This window comes from Cystoisospora suis (assembly GCF_002600585.1).
Source record: "Cystoisospora suis strain Wien I chromosome Unknown contig_1327, whole genome shotgun sequence".
NCBI lineage: Eukaryota > Apicomplexa > Conoidasida > Eucoccidiorida > Sarcocystidae > Cystoisospora > Cystoisospora suis.
In genome coordinates, this window is record NW_027154127.1 from 945 (window position 1) to 25,471 (window position 24,527).

Consider the following 24,527-nt stretch of genomic DNA (forward strand, 5'->3'; position numbering starts at 1 on the left):
GACTTGAGTATGGAGATCTTACCGTCTACAGTGAGGACATAACGATGAAGAAGCTGCTTTACTCCATACAATCTGTCTAAGATTCCTCCATGCGATGACTTGCCAAGTTGTGGAGGATAGATCTTTTCCGAAGTTACTCGAGATTTCATTCTCGTTTTGATTCTGATCATGAGGTGGTGTATATACACCTGNNACTCACGCAAATGTACGTACACTGAGGTGGTGTATATACACCTGAAGATGCGGCTGGAAATCGTTGTTTCTTCTCTCTCCATTCTCCTTCCTTCTTCTCCTCCATAGACACATCCCCCTTACCATCCATTGAAGAGAAGCGCGTTCTCTGCTGCTTCTTTACAGTCGTCCCGTCTTCTTCTTCTCTCTCTTCTTTGCCTTCGAGAAGATGATGTAAGTAATCCATACAGACATCTTGATCTCTCCCATCTTCTTCTTCTTCCTTCAGGTCTTTTGCTTCATGACGAGAACTGGTTTGTATCTCTTGCTTCTTTTCTTTACTACTACCGTGAAGCTGTAGAGAGACATCTCCCCGCCTTGTAGATAGTTGTACACCCTGAGAATGAAGAATCGCCTCTTCAAGCTTTTGAAAGATATCGATCAGAGAGGAACGTTGATCAGAAGAGAGAAGGCGAAAGACGCCATCTCCTCCTCCCCCTTTAGATGACGCTCTTAAAGCAAAGAAGGTTATCTGGAGGAGACGTTGGAATTCGTCGAGCAGGCGATACTGAAGAAGCTGGAAGGCCTTAATGAACAAACAAGAAATGCCTGTAGATACACGTAATCTCTCACAGTGAAGACACACCTGAAGAAAAGGAAAAGAAAAAGAAGAGAAAGAACGAGAAGAAAAAGAGACCAATGAAGAAAAGCCGACGATGCACACATAGACAGACTCAGAATAGACAGAGAGATTACATGTAGACTAAGATGGATCGATCGATAGATTAAGAATAGATAAAGGTGAATAGAGACGTAGACTAACGAGAGAGAGACAGAGAAGTAGATAGACAGGTAGGTAGATTGACAGGTAGACTGTAGATAGACTAAAGCTAGACAGATGTGATGCTTTGAGCGAGTTTGTCGTCACATGGTGGGAAGAAGCAGAGATAGGTAGACGGCTAGATAGAGACATCTAAAGAGAACAACAAGAAACGAAAGAGAAAGACCAACAGAGAAAGCTTGATGTACATCCAAGAAGATACAGCTACCACACAGAGATCCGAGAGAGAGATAGATATGTGTACAAGGCGTAGATGCTGTAAGAGATGCAGACATCCTTCTACAACTTCACAGCCCCCTTGCCAACAGGGCGACGACCGACCGCATGAACCAGACAGACTATCATCTCTCTCTGTCTCCTCATTCATCTGTTTGCCCCCCTTCCTCGAAAGGAGATTCGTCTCCATCTTGAGAGAGCTATCTTACTAGCTTCATCACATGAACTAGTCCAGGTAGGAAGATGGGCTGAAAGACAGGGAGAGCGAGGTCTATGTGGCCGAGATGGCCAGGGCATTCACTTCGACAACCGCATGTAGCGCAAGGGTCTCTATTGTCGAGGCTCCCCAATCGACGGTCGTGAAGTCCACCGGAGACAGCTAGCGGTGTCCCTCCGCCTCCTCCTCGAGCTGCGGCCACAAGGGCTGAAGCATCGGTCCTTGAGGTCGTAGCTGTCGTCGAGTCAAATCGATTGTTGAGGAAGACGTTGATGTTGGAGATCTTACAGACAGACAAAGCGCGAACTTCAGCGGGAGTAAAGAGCCCGACAGAAGCTCCATGTACAGAGGAACACACGACGGCATTCGCATCAAACATCTTGACTAGAAAGAAGAAGAAGAAAAGAGGGGGCGGGTGTGATGCTCGTGGAGAAGAAGACAGAGAAGAAGAAAGACAAGAAATAGAAGAAGAAAGAGAGAAGAGAAGAGAAGACGATCAGGGTGTTGCTGTCATAGGAGAAGAGATACAAGAAGAAAGGGGATAAGGATGAAAGAAGAAGATCGGCGAGTGAGGAGAGAAAGAAAGACGGAGAGAAGAAGTTGAAAAGAAGACGTTGCTATCACACATACTTGGAAACATAGAGGAAGAAAAGAAAGAAAAAGGGGAGAAGAAGAATGGAATGAACGCAATGGTCTCTTCAGATGGCTAGATACCATACACAAGAGAAGACTCTACAGAAGACAGATCAGTGACAAAGAGAAAAGAAGAGGAGAAGAAAAAGAAAGAGAAGGGAATGGAACGAGCAAAGTCCAGAGAGACGGCCATAAACGAAGGGTGATCAACTTAACCTGCGAATACCGAAAGAGAAGGAGGACAGAAGAAAGAAGGTATCTCACACAATACGAAGAGGGGGACAGAGACGCGAAAGAGACTTTTCTGATAGAATACTATGGTGACTCTGCAAGAGAAAGTGATGAAGAGCTGAAGCTCCATAAGAATTGGCTTGACGAGACCTTCGATTGAAGGCGAAGGAAGAGAGAGAAACGGGATATATAGCGACTATATACAGAGAGAAGACTAACGACTATATTTCGGAACAGGGAGAGCAAGAAACCTGCAAGAGAGAAAGAAGAAGAAGAAAGGCGAAGAAAAAACTAGGGAGAAGAAGAAGGAAAAGAAGAATGAAGTCCACTCTATTGTACTACAACTGCCCCCCCCCCCTTGTTACCACCCGGCATAAGGCTGCGGGACTGACATAGTGGTTGCGGTGTATGTGCATACACCTGAAGAGAGAGAAGACTACATGCTGCAATTCTCTCCTCATACGTCTATGAAGAAGAACTTTAACTTTCTGTAAGGATGACTGATTTCCCGCAACAAAGAAGTAACTGTCTCCCCGTTAATGTGTGTCGAGAGAGAGATACACAGAAAAGAAGACTTCCGTAAGTGTGAAGAGTGAAGGGGCGCGAAGTGTACGAAAGAGAAGAAGCTGGGCGATGAAAAGAGCTGAAGAAAGAAAAGAAGAAGATAGAAGTAACAACGGTCGAGTGTTCTAAAGAAGGAGAGTCAGTGACAGCTGGGAAAAGAGAGAGGAGAAATGTTTCACGAGGGATCTTGTAAGGCAGACGAAGAAAATCGAGGGCAAAGAAGGATGGCTGGACGCCGTATTTTCTAGTTCATCTGAAAGAGAGAGAAAGAAAGACCGGAATTCGTGACTGACTGAAAGAAAAACAGCCAGTCGATGAAGGGGGTAGGTCCTATGCATGCCCGCGCATCTTCTTCAGCTAGCGTGACAGTACAGTGATCTATCGCGACAGGGAAGAATCGAGTGTCGATAGTCAGATCTCATATCGAGAAGAACATCGCCCAGGATCTCTGAATGAAAGAAAGCGTGGAAACTCCTTGGGAAAAGGATATTCTCTTCTCCCACGGGGAATGCTGCTGTGAAGAGATGGGAAAAGAGCGATGAAGAATCACCATCAAATCATCGACACAAAAGGAGATTGTGTTGTGGGGCTGTCTGGGTGTATGTACACCCCAATGCATGCGTGCGGCGTCGCCTCCAGACAGCATCGACGACGTATCAGCTTCAACCCCCAAGTTAAATGAACTCTTTTCTCACCCGATCCCGGCTCTTGTTTGAAAGGCTAACTACTCCCGGCATGTTTAATAGGTGTGCTACATAAGAAGAATAAGAAGCAACTTCGAGAAAGCGTGAAGTTTTCTTTCTCTTGTAGTACCTTGCTGGTCGGTCGCTCTGCGCGAGAGCGCGCTCATGTCTGGAGATGTGGTGAAAACTGTCTCATACACTTGATCTCTTCATTTGACGACAGAGAGGGAGAGAGAGAAGTAGAACCGCGGAGAAAGCATGGGAGGTCGATTGTCTGGTGGAAAGATGGGTTCTGCTCGGGGTAGCTTTTTTCGAGCACTGGAGACCAGGTAGTATATACATGACATCGTAGTGATGACAAAGAAAGGAGACGGGCGAATAGCGTTAATAGACAGGGCTCTTCGTCATGATGAGGTGTATGGACAGCCCCGGAGAAACATGTGTTGTACTTCTTCCTCTTTCTCTGAGTCTTTCCTCATGGCGTCACTAAGTGATGTGCTGAAGTAGATGTAGATGATGCATAAGGTGTCGTCCCCTCACCTATATACTAAGCTGATCAAACTGGATTCCCGAGCTTACTTGCCTGCTGTCCTTTCTTGCCTGGTGCAAAGATACGAAGATCCTTCCTCATGAACAGTTCACTCTCATGAGAAAGGAACGCTTTCTCCATAACGAAACTCTAGTCTATCGTGGGGCCGACTTATGTGTCCTTCTCTCCTTCTATCCGCATTGGTGACCTCCATCTAGCCATACTAAAGCCTTCCTTTTCCTCCTGGTAGTGAAGGAGAGTCTATTGAAGTCTCCGGCAAAGAAGTGGCGGAGTTGAAGGCATGACCGAAGTTCGCGGTGCTTAGGCGAAGGAATGCATTTCAGAAGTACAGCTGGATAAGAGTGCTATGTAACACCGCGTCGCAGTTTGCATAGGCTGGGGGGGGGGAAGGTGTTGCCTCAAGAGCTTCTTCACCTTACCCCCCCGTTCACCCCTCTATTCCAACCTTGCGACAACAGTGGTACCAGAAGGTCAGACTCATGTACATAATTTCTCTGCCGTGAGGCTTACAATTGCGGCAGCACCTACTGTCTTGAGTTTTGAAGCTTCTTCACGTCAGAGAGTGATAGGGCAAGTCACAAAGAGAGCCGCTTGTGACCTTTCAGAAGCAAACTTTCGGGTATTTTCTGGGAGTTCATCATTGAGCGTAGAACTTTCGTTGGGAAGCGATCTCGTTGAACTTCGCGTGTCCCGTCGTCTTCGCCAGACTAGCATAAAGCCGTCTTTCGCCGTGTGTGTTGTGGCACGGAAGGCCCAGACGTTCTTCAGAATGTCTATTTGCTGATCGAAACAAGCTGCTAGGGTGTGGGAGGCGGAATAGAAGAGTGTTCCTATGCCCAGGAGACAAATCAAGACTTCTCATGGGAAGATGGTCGCGTGGCCGAATCTACATGTTATGAGAGGACACGATGCTACAGGTCATGGCCCGTCACGACTCAAGAGACTTTTACGGTTTGTGGTTCTCGAGGAGGAGCCCTCCGGATCATCTTCTCTACGGAGAATCCTAGGCGAAAGATCGAATATGTCACATGCCACAGGGTGAAACAACGATGGTCACCTGGTATGGAACGAGCTCGATCGACACGAACAGTGAAGTATCAAACAGGCAGCAAGTTACCTACCTATTCCAGTCGAGAGCACAGAAAAAACTGTTATGTACAACATCTGAGAAGTCCATGAAGGTCCACGCTGCGGTGAGCTGTCACTGCTTGTTGTTTTAGTCGTTGTCGAAACCACCACATTCACAATTCCTTCTTCCCCCTTCGGATCGGGAACCTGCCCCTTCGGATCGGGGGGCTGCTGGTTAGTGTCCTTAGCTTTCTTTTTCGCGACCGGCGCATAGATACTGACAAAACAATAAGATGCCCCGCGAGCATCTGCTGGCGCGCAAGTGAAGCAGAAAAGCCTGGGACTCCTAGGAAGAGACTTTAGGGTGAGTGTATAGGTATCTCTTCCATTGGCTGATCCTGTCTTAACTAAAGACGCACCGTCGGCGATTTCATTCAGTGAAGCTGTTGTCCCGCAGCCATCTCCTGTCCCAGCCAACTGACTGTTGATTGGCGGGACAAGATTTTGCTGCCCTCGACTGCACGTGAAGGTTACTGAATGACCTGATTCTTGATCGGACTTGAAGACCGCGAAAGCTTCTCTCCCACGGTAGTCGTCGCACGAGGTCACATCTGCGCAAGCATCCAGCAGCAGACACGTCTGTGATGATCGACATGCGCGACTCCTTGTCCTGGGTTGTAAATCTCCGGGATGGATTTCGTGAGAGATCAAAACAAAATCGATAGCACGCCGGAGAAAACATAAATACAAGACGAAGCGAAAACGCTAGAAAAGTTCCGCTGCTTTGGATTTTTTGAATACCCGTGCTTTGGGATTTTGTTATCCTAGTGAACCTTCGCCCTCTTTGAAATCGAATAAAGTTCGATTGCGATACCACCTTGCGTGAGAAGACGTGAAGACGTTAGTGCAGCAATTTGGGCAGGAGATACCACGGGAAGGTTCATATCCGGAGTTCATGCGCCTGTGAAGTCTAAGCAAACAAGTCTTCTCCTTTACTAGTCTGGGCTGCCTGTCAGCATAGAGCGACACGGAATTCGTCATGGTGTAAGAATGGCAAGAACGGAAGACAGGAAGAGGTACCAGCTCACTTACTTGTCACGTGTGGTGCCTTTGCTAAAGACAGGAACACAGTGCATGTTTTCGGAGCGGCCCTAGTTCCCCCCTTGCAGACGTAACAGAGACGTCTCTCTTCACCAAATGACCAGGCAAACGTGGCAAACCTTTTATGAGAGGGCATGAATCCCGCGGCCCCGTCAACGGACTGCAGAAAAAGAGGAGCTCCCAGATCCGAAAAGAGAACCTCCTTGGACGTGTCACACGTCCCGTCACTTCGTACAAGGAACACGTGCCTTTCCTTGGTTGGAGTGAGCTCGTCCCCATCATCCGGGCAACGAAACGCAGCTCCTTCACGTGGCGACACAGTGATATGTATGCTTGCCGATTTTCCATCTGCCGAAGAATAGGCGCATTCCTGAGGGTGCGGAGGAAACCCTATAGGCACGCCAGCCGTGTGCTCGGGCTGACGTACTGATGGCAATATGTTTGGATTTATCTCCAATCTCTCGGGGAGATTGTCCACGTTGCGCCTGCCGCTGCCGGGAGGAGCTGCAGGCCCAACAGAGGCACTCGACACCTCGTCGAACAACAAGAACGTCCCTGCAGTCAGAAGCAGAAAAAGGCCTACAGCCTTTGCAGTGCAATTTCCACGCTTCTTGAGAAGCATTTCGAGGGCGGCCTTATCTCTACGAGGGAGTGGGAGAGCCCGTCAGCACGCTGCGAAACAACGAAAACGAGAAGAAAACGTCTGACTAGTTGCCAGTCGCTACAAATCATGTTTCCGCAGTCGTGTCTCCTACACCGGGGCAAGTCGGGAATGAGAGGACCAATCGTACGTCTCTGTTCCCAGGTCATCGGAGGCGACTGTGCCCAGTCAGTGCCGCCTAGCTGTGCGTGACACGTCTCGAAACTTCGTAGCCCACGTTCATGTGTAGAGTGGAAAGAAGACGACAGCTCAAGAGTGCACTCGTGTGAGGAGAACGGGAACCCCAGAATTACCGGTAGGGCTGCAGACTGAGCATAGTTTGATGCATGGATTGCCTCTCTAGGACAGGATCTTGTCCAAGTGTCTCCGAGGGGTCTCGTGGCGGCGGTTCAGCTTCTGGATAGGTTGTCGGCACATCGCAAGTTACAGTGACGAGAGTCGGCTGCTTAAACCCCAGGAGAAAGCCAACAACAAACGAGAGAGTCTTTTCAACAGATTTTTCTGCTTGGGGTAACAGCGGAGCCCGTTTCCACTGTTTCTTGGCCACATTACGTCCGTACGTGAAGATTACACGGATCGGCTCCCAGTTTCGAAGTCCGGCTCTTCGGTTGATAGGCCTCCATTTCACTTTGTCTGAGACGAGCACCGGTGTAGTTGTGAACTGCCAAGCTAGAGAAGTATTTGTCACTATGACGGTATCCCTTCGTTCCGGAGTTTCAACTCTCGTTCGTCATCTTCTCGCATGGAGAGAGAATACTATTCATAAAGAGGGACAGCATTCACTAAAGAAAGTCGCTTCACTTATATGCTTTCCGTTCAGAGCGCCGGTCCCTGCTATGTCTCTGACAGAAGGGGTAGGTTGATCCAGGGTGAAGTCTCGCTTACCCAGGTAGTCGTCCCCAGCCGTCAACAGACAGCCGAGGACAGAAACAAAAGATTGCTACAAGGAGGCTGAGACGACTGCGAACTCTACTCCGCCCAAGCCTGTTTGGATCTCTATGACATCCGTATCTAGAAATCGGCGAAAGTGTCTTTCCCCTTCTTTTGCACGTGCACACTACAGTTTGAACTGGATCCTGTGCTTTGGCAGACGTCTGATCTAGCACGCTACGGGCGCTTATCTTCACAGGACTTCTATTTCCGAGTCGAAAGGTTATGCTAACTCAGGCAGAAAGTGAGGTAATGACTGCGCGGTTGATACATCAAATGATGTATGTTACCCATGTCAGAAGAAGAGGTTATGCAGTCCTCGTATATACTTGTATCACAGGTGGCGTCCCCACGAAATAACTATTTTCCTTCCTGACAGCGAGAAAAAAGACGCACTGCAAGACGCCCCCGCATATTCCCCTTCACAGAAAAATCTTAGGGGGGCTGAGTTCAAATATGCTAATACGGACACGAGACACACATGTTCATGGCGAACCAAGTAAATATCCTTGAAGGGACAGCGGTGACGTGGACAGAAGGACACCTTCCATGACGGGAGGGAGACGGGAGACAGCAAAACCGTAGTATCAGACAGAAAGAGTGTTTGCTATTCCAGCCAAGAGTGCAGGAAAAAATGTGATGTACATTACAAAACTCCATGAAGGTCCACGCTGTGAGCTACTGCTCGTTGACTTAGTCGTTGTTGAAACCACTACACTCGACATTTCTTCTTCCCGGTTCGGGTCGGGGACCTGTCCTTTCGGGTCGGGAACCTGTCCTTTCGGGTCGGGAACCTGTCCTCCACCGTCTCTGCTTTTTGGCTTTGCTGTCGGTGCATAGACGAAGACAAGACAACCAGAAGCGTCAGAGATATCCGAAGGCAGACACCTGAAGCAGAAAAGCCTGGGACTCTTAGGAAGGGATTTCAAAGTAAGTTTATAGGTGTCCCTCTCTTCTGTAGATCCTGTCTTCGTCAAAGATGCACCATCGGCGACGTCAGTCAGAGGGACTGTCGATCGGCAATAGTCTCCTGTCCTCGCTAACCGGTTTGTAACATCAGGTTCAAGTTCCTTCTGGCCTCGACTACAGGTGAAAGCTACCGACAGATCCGATTCTTCATCGGACCTGAACATCGCGAAGGCTTGCCTTCCGTTGTACCAGTCGCATGAGGCGATGTCTGCAAACATGAACCAGCACAGCAAATCTAGCCAGAGTCAGCAGCAGAAGACTTTCCCTCTGAACATGACCCTTCCATTACTTCCCCCTTCTTCCCGTCTACTCCTGTCTACTAATCCGTCGACCTCCTCGGACCCTCAAATGCTTCTAACAGGGCAGTCCAACACAAATGACGGAGATGCACGCAGCGTACATATCTGGCACACAACGCCCTTTGCAGACGCCTAGCGGGGATGTCCGGAGCCGATCCTTTTCTTCTTCTGTACTAGGGACAAGCCAAGTTACCACTGAAACCGAGCACCGGTTGTCGTAGTGTTTCGGAATGACTCGACGAAATGAAGAAAAACGCCAAGGAACGGACGTAACAAACTCCAAACGTCGTCAGTGCCACCATACCTATACCCGGCACGTCGAGACACTCCAGACTCTCTTCGTTCCTGCCGCATCCATCCCGCATGAGGCGGCCCGGCCCGGTGTCCTCTTCGCAAACTATGACTAATCGACTTCAAGTAGTAAAGGAAGACACAGGATCCTGTGCACCTTAGCGTGAAAATCACTAGCTTAACCACTTACCAGTTACATGCGGAGCCGGCGGCATCTGAAGGAAAACAGTACACGTCTTTCCAGCGTTCTGCCCTCCTGCCTTCCCTTTGCAGACGTAACAAAGCTGTCTCTCTAGGCCAAAAGGCCACTCGAACACGGCGAACTCCTTATGAGAAACCGATTCACCCGGGCCCGCTTCAACAGACTGTAAGCGGAATGGCGCTGATATATCTGCGAAGCGAACTGCCTTGGAAGTGTCACATGAACCGTCGCTTCTTACAAGGAAGGCGTGTGTCTCGCTGTCTGGGCTAAAGTCATCCGTATCTCCTGGGCAACGGAAGGAGACGCCCTGACCTGGCGTAGCGATAAGACGAATGCTTGCCTCTTCTCCATCTTTTGAAGAATAGGCACACTCTTGAGGCTGCGAAGGAAACCGAGTCGGATTCTCCCACAAGTCCTGGGTAGGGGGCACTACGGGCAGCTGGTGAGGATCGAGCTCCAACGCCTTCGCGAGATCCTCACCACCGAGTCGGCCAGGAGGACCGCTGGCTGCCGCAGTAGCTCTGACCACTCCTCCAGAAGAGTAGAACGCATTTGCAGCTGCAGTCACCACGAATACAGCACTAACTGTCAACGGAAGTACTCCACCCTTTCTCCCGGCCATGATGGATCGGCGTCTGTGTACTCGTGTTCGAAGGAAGAAATAAGACAAGCCTGACTGTTTCAGCGGAGCAGCAGCCCCCAGCAAGTTCGAGAAAGAAAGAAAGAGAAGAAGTCCTGCTTCTCCGGCAGCCAGTCAGATGGAAAGGAAAATGGTGTCCGTCTGAGGGGAGACGCCACATTGGCGCCCGGAGGGACGGGAGACGCATACGTCTCTTTTTTTTTTGCGGCCAGTTAGAAAACGACAATTCGGCGCGTGCGTCTCCGGACGCGCCGCCGGCGGCCTACGATTCTCACGGCGAGCGTAGTTGTAAGTGGAACGGCTTCACTCCTGTCGGAGTCACACCAAGGCCACGCAGACCCGTAGGGTGTGATATCTCCGGCAATTTCAGAGTCCTCATTTTGTTTTGTTATCTCGTCGCGCTCACGAGGGACCTTCCTGATTCATCAAGCTGGAAAACCCGCTCAACCATGCCGACGCGAGCAGAGAAGAGCGCTGGCTGCATGGCAGGAGGTACTCAGCGGCAGGCGAGAGGCTTCCCGGCAGCATCGTCCTACCGGGTGCGCTCGTATATTTTTATTGTGTGGTACATTCTAACCACGTTCTCAGAATCAGTACAGAGCACCTGTTTCTCCTCAACCGGAGACTTTCCACAGGTAGGGTTGCGCCCCCTTACGAGTGTCAGGCGCTTGTGCTGAAGTGCAACAGCCGAAAGCCATCTAGTATTTTAGTAGTCATGCCCAGCTGCTGAGGCACCGCAACTGCGTTTTCGCCTTCTTCTCGGCCGTAGATGAGGCACACTCTTTGGCAGTGACTTCCTGGTTTTTCCCTTCAGAAAGAAGTTGTCGTTCCGAGGAGAGAACTAAGAAACTGGTCTACAGCACGGTTATATCTTACATCAGTCATCCGGATCTTTCTCGAGGAACTTCCACCTAGTGTTCGGCATGGAGTGCTGCTGATGCATAGCATGGTGGGCTTTACCTCAACACTGTACGGCCGAATTTCTTTCAACTTCTTATCATATCGGGAGATTCTGGAGGAGCTTCTGCTCGCTTTAGCTTCCGCGTTGGGAGAAACGACTGATCGAAGGACGGCGTCTAAGGGGGCGCGCTTCGGGCATACATCCGCGGTAGGGTTCTACTGTTGTGTAGGTAATGTGATTGCCACATAGCGAATACGAGCCGAGATCGTGAACGACTGACTGTGCGACACCGTACACCGTGTATCATAGCAGGGGTCAGTATACCTGTGAACAGAAGCGATGGCTCCCTGCTCTTTGATACTCCACTCTTCAGTGGTTGACCCCATTGTTCGCACTGATGGCTTGGGAATGTCATTGTTTATTCATCGTCTGCCTTGTTTACGTGGGTGCGTGCCTTAGTCGTAATCCACCGGTATATCCCGGTTCAGGGAGTATGTCAACTAGCACGAGAAGGAATGAATGTTTCTTCGCACATAGCATCTGTGGGGTCCGGCTTTAGTGATGCCTTACACGAGCACTGCATTAGGCGGGGTATCGCCGTTACTAGTGCAGCGCGCGGTAGAAAACATACGAGATCAATAACTGCAGGGGTGTCGGTATACGTTCACGCGACGTACACGCAGTTGCCATGCTTTCTCCGCGGGGTCGCGCAGGCCGATGTTCATCTTCCCTTTCCTTTCGTACTCAAGGCATACAACAACAGATAGAAGTTCTGAAGCTATACTCCTTGGTCCGCTACCTAATCGCTCAGTCCACACAGACACGCGTATGCCTTTATATCATCCCGACATGAGTAATTGGGCGGCTTACATATAAAACAGAACGTGCGGAGGCAGCCGCGCGGGCGTGCGGCCCCTATGCCAGTTGGTGTGTTTTCACCTACACTGGCGTGGCCGAACGGCTCAAAGTCCTCCCGTGCGAGGAGATCAGCTGCGGGGTATCACGGTTCACCGAGGTCTTGCCAGCACCAAATCTTGCTGTTTTACGGAGAGCAAGCCCTAACTGTTTCAAACGCGTTGCGAGCATCGTAGAACTTCCAGCAACCCCCCGATCCTACCGGAGACCCGGACTCGGACCCGACCTTGCAGCGTCCTGCCAGCTTTCAGGCAAGAAACGCCGGCAGGGCCCCCTGTTTGATACTCGGCGGGGAACTCATTAGCGGTGGATGGAGGCTCACGTCTGAATCCGGAAGGTTCTCCCATCCTGTACGGTCCCAGCTTTCCCTAGCGCCTGCCTCCCTTGCAAGCTGTGAACGAGCCTAGAAAAGGACGAGGCCCGCTGCCTGTAGCACGTCGCTTCGTGACGGTGAGTGAGGTCGACTGTTGTTCTGCGCGGCCTGTACACCTCCGATCCTCTTTTGCCTATGCCACTCTTGGTGCCGCCCCTTCGACATCTATCCATCCCGAGCTCGCGGGCAGTTTCGAGAAATCCTGCCGGGGCGCTCTGTCGGGTAGAGAAAAGAGGGCTCAGGCCGTGCACGTGTGTATGAGTTTGCCGGGAGTCACAGACCTGTTTCAGTGCCGCTGAGATGCAAGCGGCACGTCTGAGCTAGAACGACCCCAGCAGAATCTTTCTTCACCTGGCAAAGTCGACCCGTTACCGTGATTAGAAGAGTCATGACTGTGTTGCTGATACCATGAATCTTGTTTGATAAGTACCTTGAGAGAGCGAAAAAATTGATCCAATAGGGGCGGCCACTCTGCTAGGGATGGAATTCCAACGACACGACTGTTGTTCTTTTATGACAGATGCAGAACATGTCGGAATTACACATGTACGACTTCAGGGCATAGCACAGCACTTCAGCCGTGGCGAGAATAATCTGACTGGGGTCTCCAGCCCACCATTCCCTACAAGGACTTGCACGTCGTAGGGTGTGTAAAGTATCCCTGAATCGTGGTCTTTACTCGAAACATTTTGGAGAAGATCGCAATACTCGGAGCACACACACCTTCAGCGGCAAAAGGTGCACGCGCTCAGATGAGAAAGAGGTCCGAATTTCCCATGATCCGACGACCGCGAATGGGCGACCGCGACGTAAATGGAGGGAGGAATCAACTGGCACGTCCTACCGGATGACGAGAAGCGAGAAAAACACTGGAGTGTCAAACAATAAAGAGCCAGTTTCCTGCTCCAGCAGAGAGTGCAGAAAAAACTACAGTGATGTACATCAGTTTCGAACTCCAAGAAAATCCAATCGGTGCGCCACCACTCGTTGGTTTCTTCGTTGTTGTAACGACACCATCGACGATTTCTCCCTTTTCTCTACCAGTCTTCCCATCGGGAACCGGCTTGTTACCATCTCCGCCGTTCTTCTTAGCGGCAGGCGCGAAGATGGCGACAGCACAATAAGAAACCTTGGAGCCCGGTGGAGGCACACATCTGAAGCAGAAGAGTCTGGGACTCTTAGGACGGGATTTCAGAGTCAGTTTGTAGGTAGTCGTGTATCCTGTAGATCCTATCTTGTTGAGAGATGCGCCCTCGGCGATTTCATTCAGTGAGACTAGCGACCCGCAATAATCTCCTGTCCTGGCTTTCTGACTTGCGATATCAGGCTCAAGTCCAATCTCTCCCCCTCCATCGCCCCGACAAGTGAAGGTCACTGACAGATCCGATGACTTTTCATCGGACGGGAACTCCGCGAAGGATGTCCCAAATCCCGTGTCTGGGTTGCAATTAGCGACATCTGCAGATAGCAACGAGCAAGCACAAACACTTCTGCCAACAAGGAAAGCTTCTGACTGGAACAAACATCCATGAGGATCAACACACTCATTTCTGGGAACGACGACTATCACCATCCCGCACCCCTCCCTGTATAGACGCATGTGTGCCCAGTTTGTATGCGCATCTCTTGTCTGCACTACGGGGGTCGGGGGGTGCCCCAGCCAAACATTCCATGAGAAAACCAGCCTATGGCCGCCGCGCGCCCTAGTATTATTACTATGGAACGAACACGCAGAAGCAAACAGCCTGCTGTAGGACGACTTTTTGAAACAACCCCCAGGAAAAAAGACCAAAAACTTCGCAGGAACAAACTCCGAACACCTCCGTCACTGCAGCTAGCGCACCCCTACCCCTCCCTCCCTGTACGGTGGACCATTCCGGGCGCTCTTCCTCCCTGATGCCTCCTAAGTCGTCGTCCGTCCACACCCCCGAGCGCAGTCCATGAGAGTGGAGTCTAGGTATGGCCAGTTTACTTTTTCAACTCGTATCAAAGACAAATCCGTGTATGGGGGGGATGGATCTCCGGTCTCTCCTTACAGGGTGTGTGGTGTGCACCTAGGGCTAGAGATCAATCATCATTAGCGACAACCCTGGCAGTCTGGCTTACTTACTTGTCAAATGCGTCGCCGGCGGGACAGAAACAAAGACCGTACATGTCTTGCCGGCATTCGGTCCTCCTGTCTTCCCTTTGCAAACGTAACAGACCTTTCTCTCCTCAGCAAGTGACCACCCGGCGATGGAAATTCTTTTATGAGGAACCCCCTGACCCGGCCGCGAACTCACGAACGAAAAACCAAAGAGCTCAACGGACTTGGATGTGTCACATGAGCCATCGCTTCCCAGACGAAACGCTTGCTCCTCGGAGGCCGGCTCCACCAAGTCCGTCTCTCCCGGGCAACGAAACGAAGCACCCCGGCCCGGGGCCAGAGTAAGGCGGATGCTTGTCTGCTCTCCGTCCTTCGAAGAATAAGCACATTCCTGAGGCTGCGCAGGAAACTGAGGCACTGCCTCCTTGCCAGGCAACACTAGGGGCAGGCGGTAGAGGTCGAGTTCTACCTTCGTCGGCAAATTCTGACCACTAGGGGGCCCGACGCCCGGACCTGCCACTGCTGCCGCGTCAGCACCTGTGACCACCCTGGCGAAAGAATAGAACATGTCTGCCCCTGCCACGGCCAGGAGAAGGGCAGCAACTGTCAACAGAAAAAAAGAACTCCACTTTTTGACAGCCCCCATCATGTCGCTTGTACAGAATCACAACAAGAGAACGTTGCCGCAAGAAAACAAGAGAACCGTCCGGCAGCAGCCGAAACGAGCGCCCTTCTTGAACGGGTTCGGATAAGACAAAGAGAAGGAAGAATGCGACTGCCTGAGAGTCGGTAAGAGCAGAAAAAACACTCGTTCTTCTCCTTGGACTTCAGACAACCGGCAGGCCATGAAGCAAGGCAAGGGGGGGGTCGCCTCTCTTTGCCCAGCTCATCCACTCACCCACGACGAAGCCCTCCTAGCTAAGAAAACGACACTTCAGGAAAAAATGCGATACCTCGGGCGGGGGTCTCACTCCCGCTTCTCGCCCTATGGTGGTTCTAAAGCGAAATCAAGGCTGCCGCGCCGTTAAGCAAGAGCTCAAAACTCACGCCTCTTCGGACTTCTTCTCCAAGCCTAGAATGATTAGTGTCACGAACTCTAGTAAAGCCATTTGGTTCCCTCCTAACAAGGACAAGGGTATGTCCAGACATCCGTCGGAGACGACCTCAAAATCGTTCGGAGACGCGTCATCATTTTAAGGCCCAAGAGAGGAGGCGGCTAAGTGGCAGATGAGGCGCCACGTGACGCGAGAAGGATTGCTGACCGCTAGGGCAGCAGCAAACGCGTTACGGTCCACGGGTGTTTGCCACTTTAGCCAAGTTCAATGAAAGGTAACAACATGCCAGGAAGATCTCATTAAAACTACAATTTTATTGACGGGGCAAACAGACTGATATGCGGGTGACGGCCGGGCCACCACAAGCTCCCAGGTCCCCCGACACTCGCCGGCTACGGTGATGTGTTAATTGCGTTGTTTCCTCCGGTAGAGTTTCATTCAGAGTTTTTGGCAAATGGCCGTGACAACGGCTTGCAACCTTCAACTATTTGATCCGGAGAAAAGAGACTGCCTGATCCCTCTTTTCTTCTAGAGCACCCGTTTATCGGTCTCCACCGCCTGCTGGCCGAGTGGCCTTCCCGGCCTCCGTCGCGTGTCCGTAGGGCTGTGGCGTCGAGAGTCCGTAAGTTAACAGGCTGCTTGCCCTACACGGCGCCCCGGCAGCCGCCTGCACAGTTTTGGCACAGAAGGGGGTCCAGCCATGGTCCATCGTTCGGATTCGCATACAGTGATGAGGCGCAGCCATCCTTTAGGATTCTAGCCTTTCTTCAGTTACAAGACGAGCCTTGCTGCCACTCATCCTTGACGGTACCATCTGTTTAACAGATTGAGGGTGGATCCTCTTTGCCGGGCTAACGAAAAGAAGTGGCTAAGCACAATCTACGGATTATCGTTTCTTTGGCTGTATGTAGTAGTCAAGGGCTTTTGTTTTTTTAACTCGCCGCCTTCCTGAGCCCGTGTAGACGTCCCCCCGCCTGAGATTGGGCTTACAGTCTGCCTGTCTCTCACAGAGATTCTTCTAGTTGATGAGTTGTCTCGGTCCACTGAAAGAAAACAGAAGTAGCGAAATTGGCTGATGCCCGCCGATGAGCTGCAAACTCCCAGCGTGCAAGGAGCAACCACAGCCAAATAGCAGCACCAGACGCTGTGCGGCGAAAACTCCTGTTGTTCTTCTTCACTATTTAACTTAGTCTTTCTCCTATACAGTAGGTGGAACACCCAAGTGTACGGCAACTGAGAGAAGACGCTGGGCCTGCCTGAGGAGGAAGCAGGCCGAGTGTTGCTATGCTCCTCATTTCCCCTGAGCACCCTGGGACGGCATAGGCGAGACTCCTATGCTGGAGGAAAGATGGACATCGCTGCTCTATTCTTTTGTTTTCGTCTTGAATACTATTGGATCTTTATAGTTTCTAGAGTCATAAGAGAAAAAATGGTGAAAGACAGCCGAACGTAACACTCCCCGCTGTGGTAGGTAGCCAGCGATGGCCGGGAGCGAGATCGGCACCATTGTTACGTTCGGTTTAAGGTTCCTTCTTCTCTTTTGATGGCTTGGAAAGTCTTTTACATGACGGAAACTTAACGCGCCGCTGCAGTTCAGAGCACCCGCGGACTCTTAAGGCAGCGGCGGTAGCGGCGCGAATACACACACAGGGTTCCATGAGAATTCTGGTAAGTGGGGAAGTAAAAGAAAAAGAAGAAGAATATGGGGAGCCTCCTAATCCATCAAATTCCTCCAGTCTTTCCTACAAAAGATAGATGGATAGATGTAGTCAGAAGGTAGAATCAGCTATACTACATACATATATAAACATATGAGGGAACAAGGAGGAAGAAGATACTACCATGGTGATTTATTCTTCGCCTAATCTCACGAACGGGCCCTTTCTTTCTTTCTTTCTTCATTTGTCTGTTCCTGTCGATCTATCTATCTCTCTATCTTCATCACCGAAGAGGAGAACAACTTTTCCGATGTTTAGATTCTTCTCTAATCTCTCATGTGCTTCTTCGGCTCTCTCTGCTGGATAGACAGAGTCTACCACGACCTATAGGAGTCAAGGAAGGAAGGAAAGAAAAGACAGACAGACAGAGAGAAAGAAGCAGCAAGCAAGAAGAGATAGACAAGAGGAAAGAAAGAAAGTCCGAAACGGGGCGAAGAAAAAAGTAAGAAAGGGAAGGTTAGAAAGACCTAAGAGCTAGGGACAGAGATTGTAGAATAAGAGGTGAAGGTTCATAGGTTGATACAAAGACGTCGGGAGAGAGATGCACAGTCAAATAGAGAGGGAGAGAAAGATAGATAGAAAAGGAAAGAAGAGTAGTTCAGCAAAAGTCAAGTGAAGTCCCAAGGAGAGTTAGGCAGACAATAGATCTAGACTGGTGGATAAGTCAGAGAAACATACATCCTCGCTCTCTCTCTTTTAAACAAGACAATACCTATCCATCTATCAATCACTATACATATGGATACATATATATATATATATATGTTATGTGCCTGTACACTTCAACAGATACCTTTTCTGTCTATTCCTATGTATAGTTATATATATATATAGAGAGAGAGACATAGCTGATATCTATATACATGTAGGGGTACATACGTACACGGGCATTCGGTAATATATATATATATGTATCGACCCATGTATTGACCTGTATGATAGTTCTGTGTGTAGAGACGCACATATGTTTATATAGGAGGATAGGGGGTACCGAGTGATATAGTGATCACAACGTTTCAAAAGAAATACACCCCGTCCGTTCACAGGTCGACTTTCTATCGCAAATACATCTCTCTCTCTCTCTCCAGTAAGTACTTGTAGTGAAAGATTGCGTTCACGACTTCTGAAGCGCTTATATCTATTGCTCTTTCTTGCTTTCTTTCTCTTTCTTTCTTTCTTTCTTTTTCTTCAAGTCTTTCTCTTTCCCCGTAAACATTTACTAAGGAACGCATACCCGAGAAACGAGACAGAAAGCAAAAGACGATCCTCTTTCTTTTTTCTCTCTCTCTCCCCAGTCTCTACATAACGTAAGTGGAACCTCATTCTTTCTTAAGTTTCTTTCTTGTCTTCATCTTCTTCTTCTTTTCTGTCGGGTTCTTTATATCGTTTATCTGCTTGGTTTGGTACCTGTAAGGTATGATCGGCGAGCCTAGGAAGAATGTACTTCTTGAACGAGTCGACAAGAGACCGTCGATAGTTAAGATCTCGATCCCGCAAAGTCGTCGCGCGCAGATCAATACGCTTGGCAAAGAGAGAAAGTAAATTAAAAGACGCGGGAATCGATACACCGCCGAGACTTCCATATAATATCCATCTATAAAGAGAAAGAGAGAAGGAAAGAAGGAGAAGGAAAGAGAGAGCAAGAATAAAGACAGGTGCTGAAGTTCATTAAGAAGTCAACTCAGGTGTATATACACCTCGAAGGACAAAAAAAACCTCCTCAACTTCATCGCGCGCATGCGTCTCACTCTGTCTCTGTCTCCTCGTATTCACGTAAGTTTATCTTTCCTCTCTTTCGCTCGAGGTAGATGAGTAGCGAAGACAGCAGAATTCAAAGTAGGCCGTCTTACTCAAAGGAAAGCTTGGGTACACAAAGCTATATATATCTCTCTCTCCGTATCGCTTTCTATGAGTATGTATACACTGATTCTAGACAGAGAGGATAGTGTGGATGATTGGATGTATCAGACCCTTCGTGTCTAGTTAGCTAGCTAGGTAGCTAGCTAGATATATAGAGACAGGTGGCTCACCGAGCATCAAGAGCACAGGATCGAGCGTTTTCGATCATGTATCGTCCGCCTCCAACTGGATCGAGTATTAAATCGACACCTCTAGACATGAAGAAAAACGAGAGGAAAAGAAGGAGAGAAGAAATAGAAATCTCTCAGTCTCTCTGGGCGAGAAAGAAAGAAAGAAAGAAGACAGACAGGATAGAAACACGGAGGAAGAAGAGACAAGTACCATGAGCTTCGTTTCAACAGAAAATTCATTTGATGCTATCATGCTACATGGCCATCTTCCCTGTGTGTATACACTCCTCTTCCATGTGGCCCTAGGGTGTACGTACACCTCGAGTACACACGACGAGCTTCAATGCAGATAGCGAAACAGAATGCAAGAAAGACTTTCTTCTTCTCCTTCCGACGAAAGGGAAACAAGAAGAAAAATAGACATGGACAGAAGAGAAAGAAAGAGAAGGAAAAGAGAAGCTAAAGACGAAGAAGACCTGCACGGAAATGTCGATCTTTTCCTCGTCTTCCCTGAGCTCGGTCGAATTCTATCCTTCGCGCATTATCGCTCACTTATCAAAGGAAAGAAGACAGAGAAGACGCATGCTCTTCCGCTACACGATAGAAAGCCTACAGTCCCAAGAGCACAGGGTCTGCTAGCGAAATCTCCAAGTATATGTCTAGCTAGCGATGTAGACACATGGATACACACCCACCTGCGTGCATGTCTATCGATTTGTATAAGTGCATACATACAGAGAGAGGTAGGCATGCCTCCCTCTTTTCTCTCTGTCCGCATGTATCTCCGGGTAGATATATCTGGAGTCGTAGGCAAGCGCCAAGTCTTGTTTGAGAAAGAGATGATATAAGAGAGGACTGGAGATGTACAGCTCGATGGGTTCGAGGCTAGCTAAGGTAGGAACTGTCGATTCTTATCTAGTAAGGAGTTGGGGAATCGATCTATCAAGACTTCTTGTGTTTTCTCTTTCTTCTAAGGATCGATTCATCGAGACTTCTTGTATTCTCTCTCTCCTCTGAGATCTTTCTTGTAGATTGGATACAGAGCAAGAAATCTTGAGAGAAGATCTTCAACAACAAGTTTTACCTTCCTTCTGTAAAGTCTAGAATCGCGGAGGACATTTCGCCTTCTTCCATCATCTCCCGATAATTGATTGCATGCGTTGCCCCTGGGGACAAGAGAACGCATGCATGCGCAGTCCAGGGAAACGCATGCATGCAACGGGGAACATACATGCATGCTCTACATGCAACCTAAGAGCTTAACCGCCATGAAGCTATCCCAGAGAGACTGAGAGATAGAAAAGTCGACAACTACAGCGACTCTTTCTACTACTGTTATATCTACAGAGTGCGTAGCTACTATGATGCCTGCATAGACATGCCTAAAGCTGATACAACTATTATATGACGAAATACGATAGAGATGCATCAGATAGATAGATAGATCCAAGAGAGATAGATATATAGATGTATATTTACGATGGATACATGTGTAGATAAAAAACAGATAGACTAACGAGAGACACGTAACCATGATAGATGAAAAGAGACAGACAGATAGATAGATGAAAAGAGACAGACAGATAGATAGATGAAAAGAGACAGACAGATAGATAGACGCGCAGACAAATGCCAAATGGATAGGAGGTTAGATAGAAAGATTGATAGGTATTTTGATCCGTCACTGAGTCCTTTGAATGGAAACAAAGACATTTTTCCTTCCCCAAAGATTTACCTAGCTTTTTACAGAAATCCAGTTTGTCGTGAGATCCAGCGGTAGCGATAATGATAGGAATTCTCACTAAACGACATAACTGGATCAGAGCTGTACCTACACCTGAAGAAGTACATAAAAGCAAGAGCAACTAGAAAATACAACGCAAAGAAGAAGCAAGAAAGCAAACATGCCGCACGCAGGAAAGAAAGAAAGAGAGCGAAGTTTCTGTATGACTGTGTAAAGAGAGAAGGAGATCGAAAGTAGGAAAGCGTGAGAATAGGCAACAAGGCTGAGAGAAGAGAGGTGCGATAAGATCATGAAGAAGAAGAAAAGAAGAAGAAAGAGGTGACGGGTCTTTCTTCTACATAGAGAGGAACGCCGGCACTGTTTAGCCCTCCATTAATAGATGAAGATCTCCCTTTATCTCTCTATCTACGCATCTCTGCATAACCTGTAGCCATGTGTCTATGCTATACACAGCAGAGAATGACCATTCAGAGAAAGAAAGAAAGAAAGAGAAGGAGAGAAACACTCAACAAGACGGAGAAACAAGACAAAGAAGACGGCGGAGAAAGAGGCTCGATCCCCTCTTTTCTTCTTTTTCTCTGCGCATGCATGCAATTCATTCTCAATCTTATCTCGTCTCTGGTCTTTCTCGGATTTCTCCATCTCAATGGAGATTCTTGACACCTCCCTAGCAAGCGAGTGCATGCAGATCGGATCAAATTGCTGCAAGGGTGTGCTGTACATACACTTGCATAAACAAACACCTATCAATCTATACATATTCCATCTCCTATAAATATATTGAAGAAAACATGTACAGAGTGAGGCAGAGAGAGTCCGACGTAGATCTATCTGTCTATCTACCTATCTCTCAGTCAGTGTGTAGAGCTAGAGATCTGTCTACCTCCTTCTATACGCCCCCCGCTCATATAGTTGTCTACGTACATAGCCGACTATGTGTATGTATACACATGTATATATAAACATATATATATATACATAACAGATATGTATATATGTCTAGCTATCTGTATGTACATATATCTATATATGTATATAGATTTGTTTGTGCGTATAGATTTACCTGAGGCAGCTGCATGTATCAAGACCGAGCGAATAGGCTGCGGAAGTGGATGAACTGAACTTCTCGTCAATCGAGGCAGAGAAGACAGAGGAATAGGAGAAGACAAACCCTCTTCTTCTTCTTCTCTTTTGATCTGTTGGCTTGGAGATGCAGAGGCAAAGACGTCGACAGGCGGCTCAAGACCTATACCCAAAGGGGAGAGGAAGAGCACAGACAGAGCCTCCGAGAGATTCTTTCTTTCTTTCTCTCTCTCTTTCTTTATCTCTTTCTTTCTTTCTTTCTTTTCTAGGAGTTTTCGTGAGCAGGAGAGAGAAAGCGACAGATACACATGGACTGACTCTAACTCCCTGCAGTGACACGCGGAAAAGAGAGAAAGACAAGGACCGCAACGTCTACATGATAGAGAAGAGAGATGTGCAAAAGTTTGGAGAAGAAGAAGAGATAGGGGCCTCTAACATAGGGAGAGCCTAATCTGTATGATGTAAAGCTGTACACTCGCCAAGATATGTGGCTATTCATGGAGGATAGACACGAACCAAAAGAAGAAGAAGAAGAGGAGAGAGAAAAGAGAAAGAGAGAGATATTTAGATCTTGTGTATGTCTGAGTGTGTACACGAACCCGCGACGAAGAAGAGAAGCTGATAGGCAGTGAGCCAATTCTCAGGTATACCTGCAGCCTGAAGATATCCACGTTGTCAAAGAAAAAGAAAGAAAGAAAGAAAAGCAAAGAGATGAGACGAAAAGAAGAAGAAGAAAGGAGTGACAGCCCTTTCAAAAAACAACACCTAACTTAAGTTCTCGTCTTCTTCTTCTTCTTCTCCCTCACTTCTTTCTTATCGCTTTCTGTCTTATCTCTTTCTCGGGGTTGATGTAGTAGTAGTAGTATAGCTTACTTGTATCATTGTAAGGGAGGAGGGGATTCTAATGCATAGATCTTTATGTACGGAGACATACTCTGCATAGCCTCCACCGGGAAGTAAAGCCATCACTCTCTCGCCTTCTCTCAAGCTCTGCTCGTCTTCTTCTCCTTCTTCATCTATCTTCTTCTTCTTCTCCTCCTTTTCTTTCTTCTTTTCCTCTTCTTCATGGCTACCTGAGAGTGTGTATGTCCATGTAGCATCGAATAGAGAAGCAAGAGAGACAGATGGAGAAACGTGACTGAAACAGAAGAAGAAGAAGAAGAGAAAGATGACGCACTTGGCTAAGCTGCTTTACACCCTCACCTCAGATCAAACGAGAGAAGAGGGAGAAGTTGAAAGAAAGGAGGACCACGCGAAACAAGGAAGAAAGAAAGAAAGAGAAGATCGATCTCTTCATGTGTAGAGAGATGGATCTATGAGGAAAGAAAAGGAGATCTTGAAAAGGCATGGAGGATACATGCTGATATACAGATACATGCCTATGTTTATACATGTATATATACATGCATGCATATACAAGTATATCTATACGTTGAGGTATATGTCTCTATGGATAGACATGTCTACGTGTACATAGGAGAGCGATCATAAAGCAGACATATGCGTGTAGGTGTATAGTAAGAGATAGATATAGATCTATCTAGAAATACATAAAGCTGTAGAGAAGTTCTATACGATAATCCATAAAGTTACGTACGCAAGAGCTCGAGGAGACATTTCGTGGAGGTCTTTCTATCTGCTCTTCTCCATTCTATTTAGATCAGGAATCTCTTTCTCTGTATAGCCTACGGCAAGATAGAAAGAAAAGAGGAGCTAGAGTTGAAGAGAGCAAGAATCTAGAAAGAAGATAAGACATGTATTCAAATACAGTCCTTCTCTATCTTCCTTACACATTTTTCCTTTCTCTTCTTTCTCTTCGACTTCTTGAGTAGTGGGGAGAATCGACTGTTGATGAGGAGACGAGACAAGATAGCCAGCAGCTTCAACTCCTAGGATCGATGACGCACCCCGTGGCACTGGATACTTCCCTTGAAATGAACCGTGTCAAAAAGAGAAGAAAAAGAAGATGAATAGAGGAGAGAAGAGAAGAAGAAGGGGAAAAGGGAACAAGAAAGGAGAAGCGTAACAGAGATAGGTGGAGATAGATTCAGGTTCATATATACATATATACATAGAGAGATACACGCCAAAGGAAGAGAGAGGAGAATGGAGAGAAGAGAAAGGATATGAAGAAAAGGAGAGAGAAGTGGGAAAAAGAAGAGACAGGAGAAGGAAAAGAAGAAAGAAGAATTAGAGTGAAGGGAATGAGAGAGACAAAGAAAGAAAGAAAGAAAGAAACAGATACTTCCTCAACTTCCTCATGTTTGCATGTCTACATTAGCTGTATATACACCCCCCCCTATCTTCGAGATATTTCCTTTACTCCTACACACGCATCTCTTTCTTTCTTTCTTT

General features: G+C 48.1%; 4 protein-coding genes across 4 annotated transcripts in view; all 4 read right to left on the reverse strand.

Annotated features, from left to right (window-relative positions):
- The window catches only part of CSUI_003090 (dna-directed rna polymerase i largest), a 4,295-nt gene extending 926 nt beyond the window's left edge, over window positions 1–3,369 (reverse strand). Inside the window, exons 1-2 of the mRNA XM_068063288.1 lie at window positions 1,438–3,369; window positions 23–817 (exon numbers count right to left, since the gene is read on the reverse strand). Coding sequence (XP_067924732.1) covers window positions 167–817; window positions 1,438–1,824 — 1,038 coding nt within the window. The 5' untranslated portion in view covers window positions 1,825–3,369 and the 3' untranslated portion in view covers window positions 23–166. The remainder of the gene's footprint in view (window positions 1–22; window positions 818–1,437) is intronic.
- Window positions 3,370–8,453: 5,084 nt separating this feature from the next.
- Window positions 8,454–10,491, reverse strand: CSUI_003091 (sag-related sequence srs17b; the record flags this gene model as incomplete). Its single annotated transcript, XM_068063289.1, has 2 exons — window positions 9,616–10,491; window positions 8,454–9,043 (listed from the first exon to the last, which is right to left on the reverse strand). The coding sequence occupies exons 1-2, from the start codon at window positions 10,247–10,249 to the stop codon at window positions 8,454–8,456; spliced, it is 1,224 nt and encodes a 407-aa protein (XP_067924733.1). The 5' UTR covers window positions 10,250–10,491.
- A 2,543-nt stretch (window positions 10,492–13,034) lies between these two features.
- On the reverse strand, window positions 13,035–16,175 carry CSUI_003092 (sag-related sequence srs17a). Its single transcript, XM_068063290.1, has 2 exons — window positions 14,567–16,175; window positions 13,035–13,914 (listed from the first exon to the last, which is right to left on the reverse strand). The coding sequence occupies exons 1-2, from the start codon at window positions 15,189–15,191 to the stop codon at window positions 13,334–13,336; spliced, it is 1,206 nt and encodes a 401-aa protein (XP_067924734.1). The 5' UTR covers window positions 15,192–16,175; the 3' UTR covers window positions 13,035–13,333.
- A 692-nt stretch (window positions 16,176–16,867) lies between these two features.
- The window catches only part of CSUI_003093 (quinone oxidoreductase), an 8,774-nt gene continuing 1,114 nt past the window's right edge, over window positions 16,868–24,527 (reverse strand). Inside the window, exons 2-10 of the mRNA XM_068063291.1 lie at window positions 23,963–24,100; window positions 23,046–23,245; window positions 22,772–22,829; window positions 22,153–22,335; window positions 21,081–21,182; window positions 20,430–20,511; window positions 19,346–19,426; window positions 18,723–18,909; window positions 16,868–17,639 (exon numbers count right to left, since the gene is read on the reverse strand). Coding sequence (XP_067924735.1) covers window positions 17,496–17,639; window positions 18,723–18,909; window positions 19,346–19,426; window positions 20,430–20,511; window positions 21,081–21,182; window positions 22,153–22,335; window positions 22,772–22,829; window positions 23,046–23,245; window positions 23,963–24,100 — 1,175 coding nt within the window. The 3' untranslated portion in view covers window positions 16,868–17,495. The remainder of the gene's footprint in view (window positions 17,640–18,722; window positions 18,910–19,345; window positions 19,427–20,429; window positions 20,512–21,080; window positions 21,183–22,152; window positions 22,336–22,771; window positions 22,830–23,045; window positions 23,246–23,962; window positions 24,101–24,527) is intronic.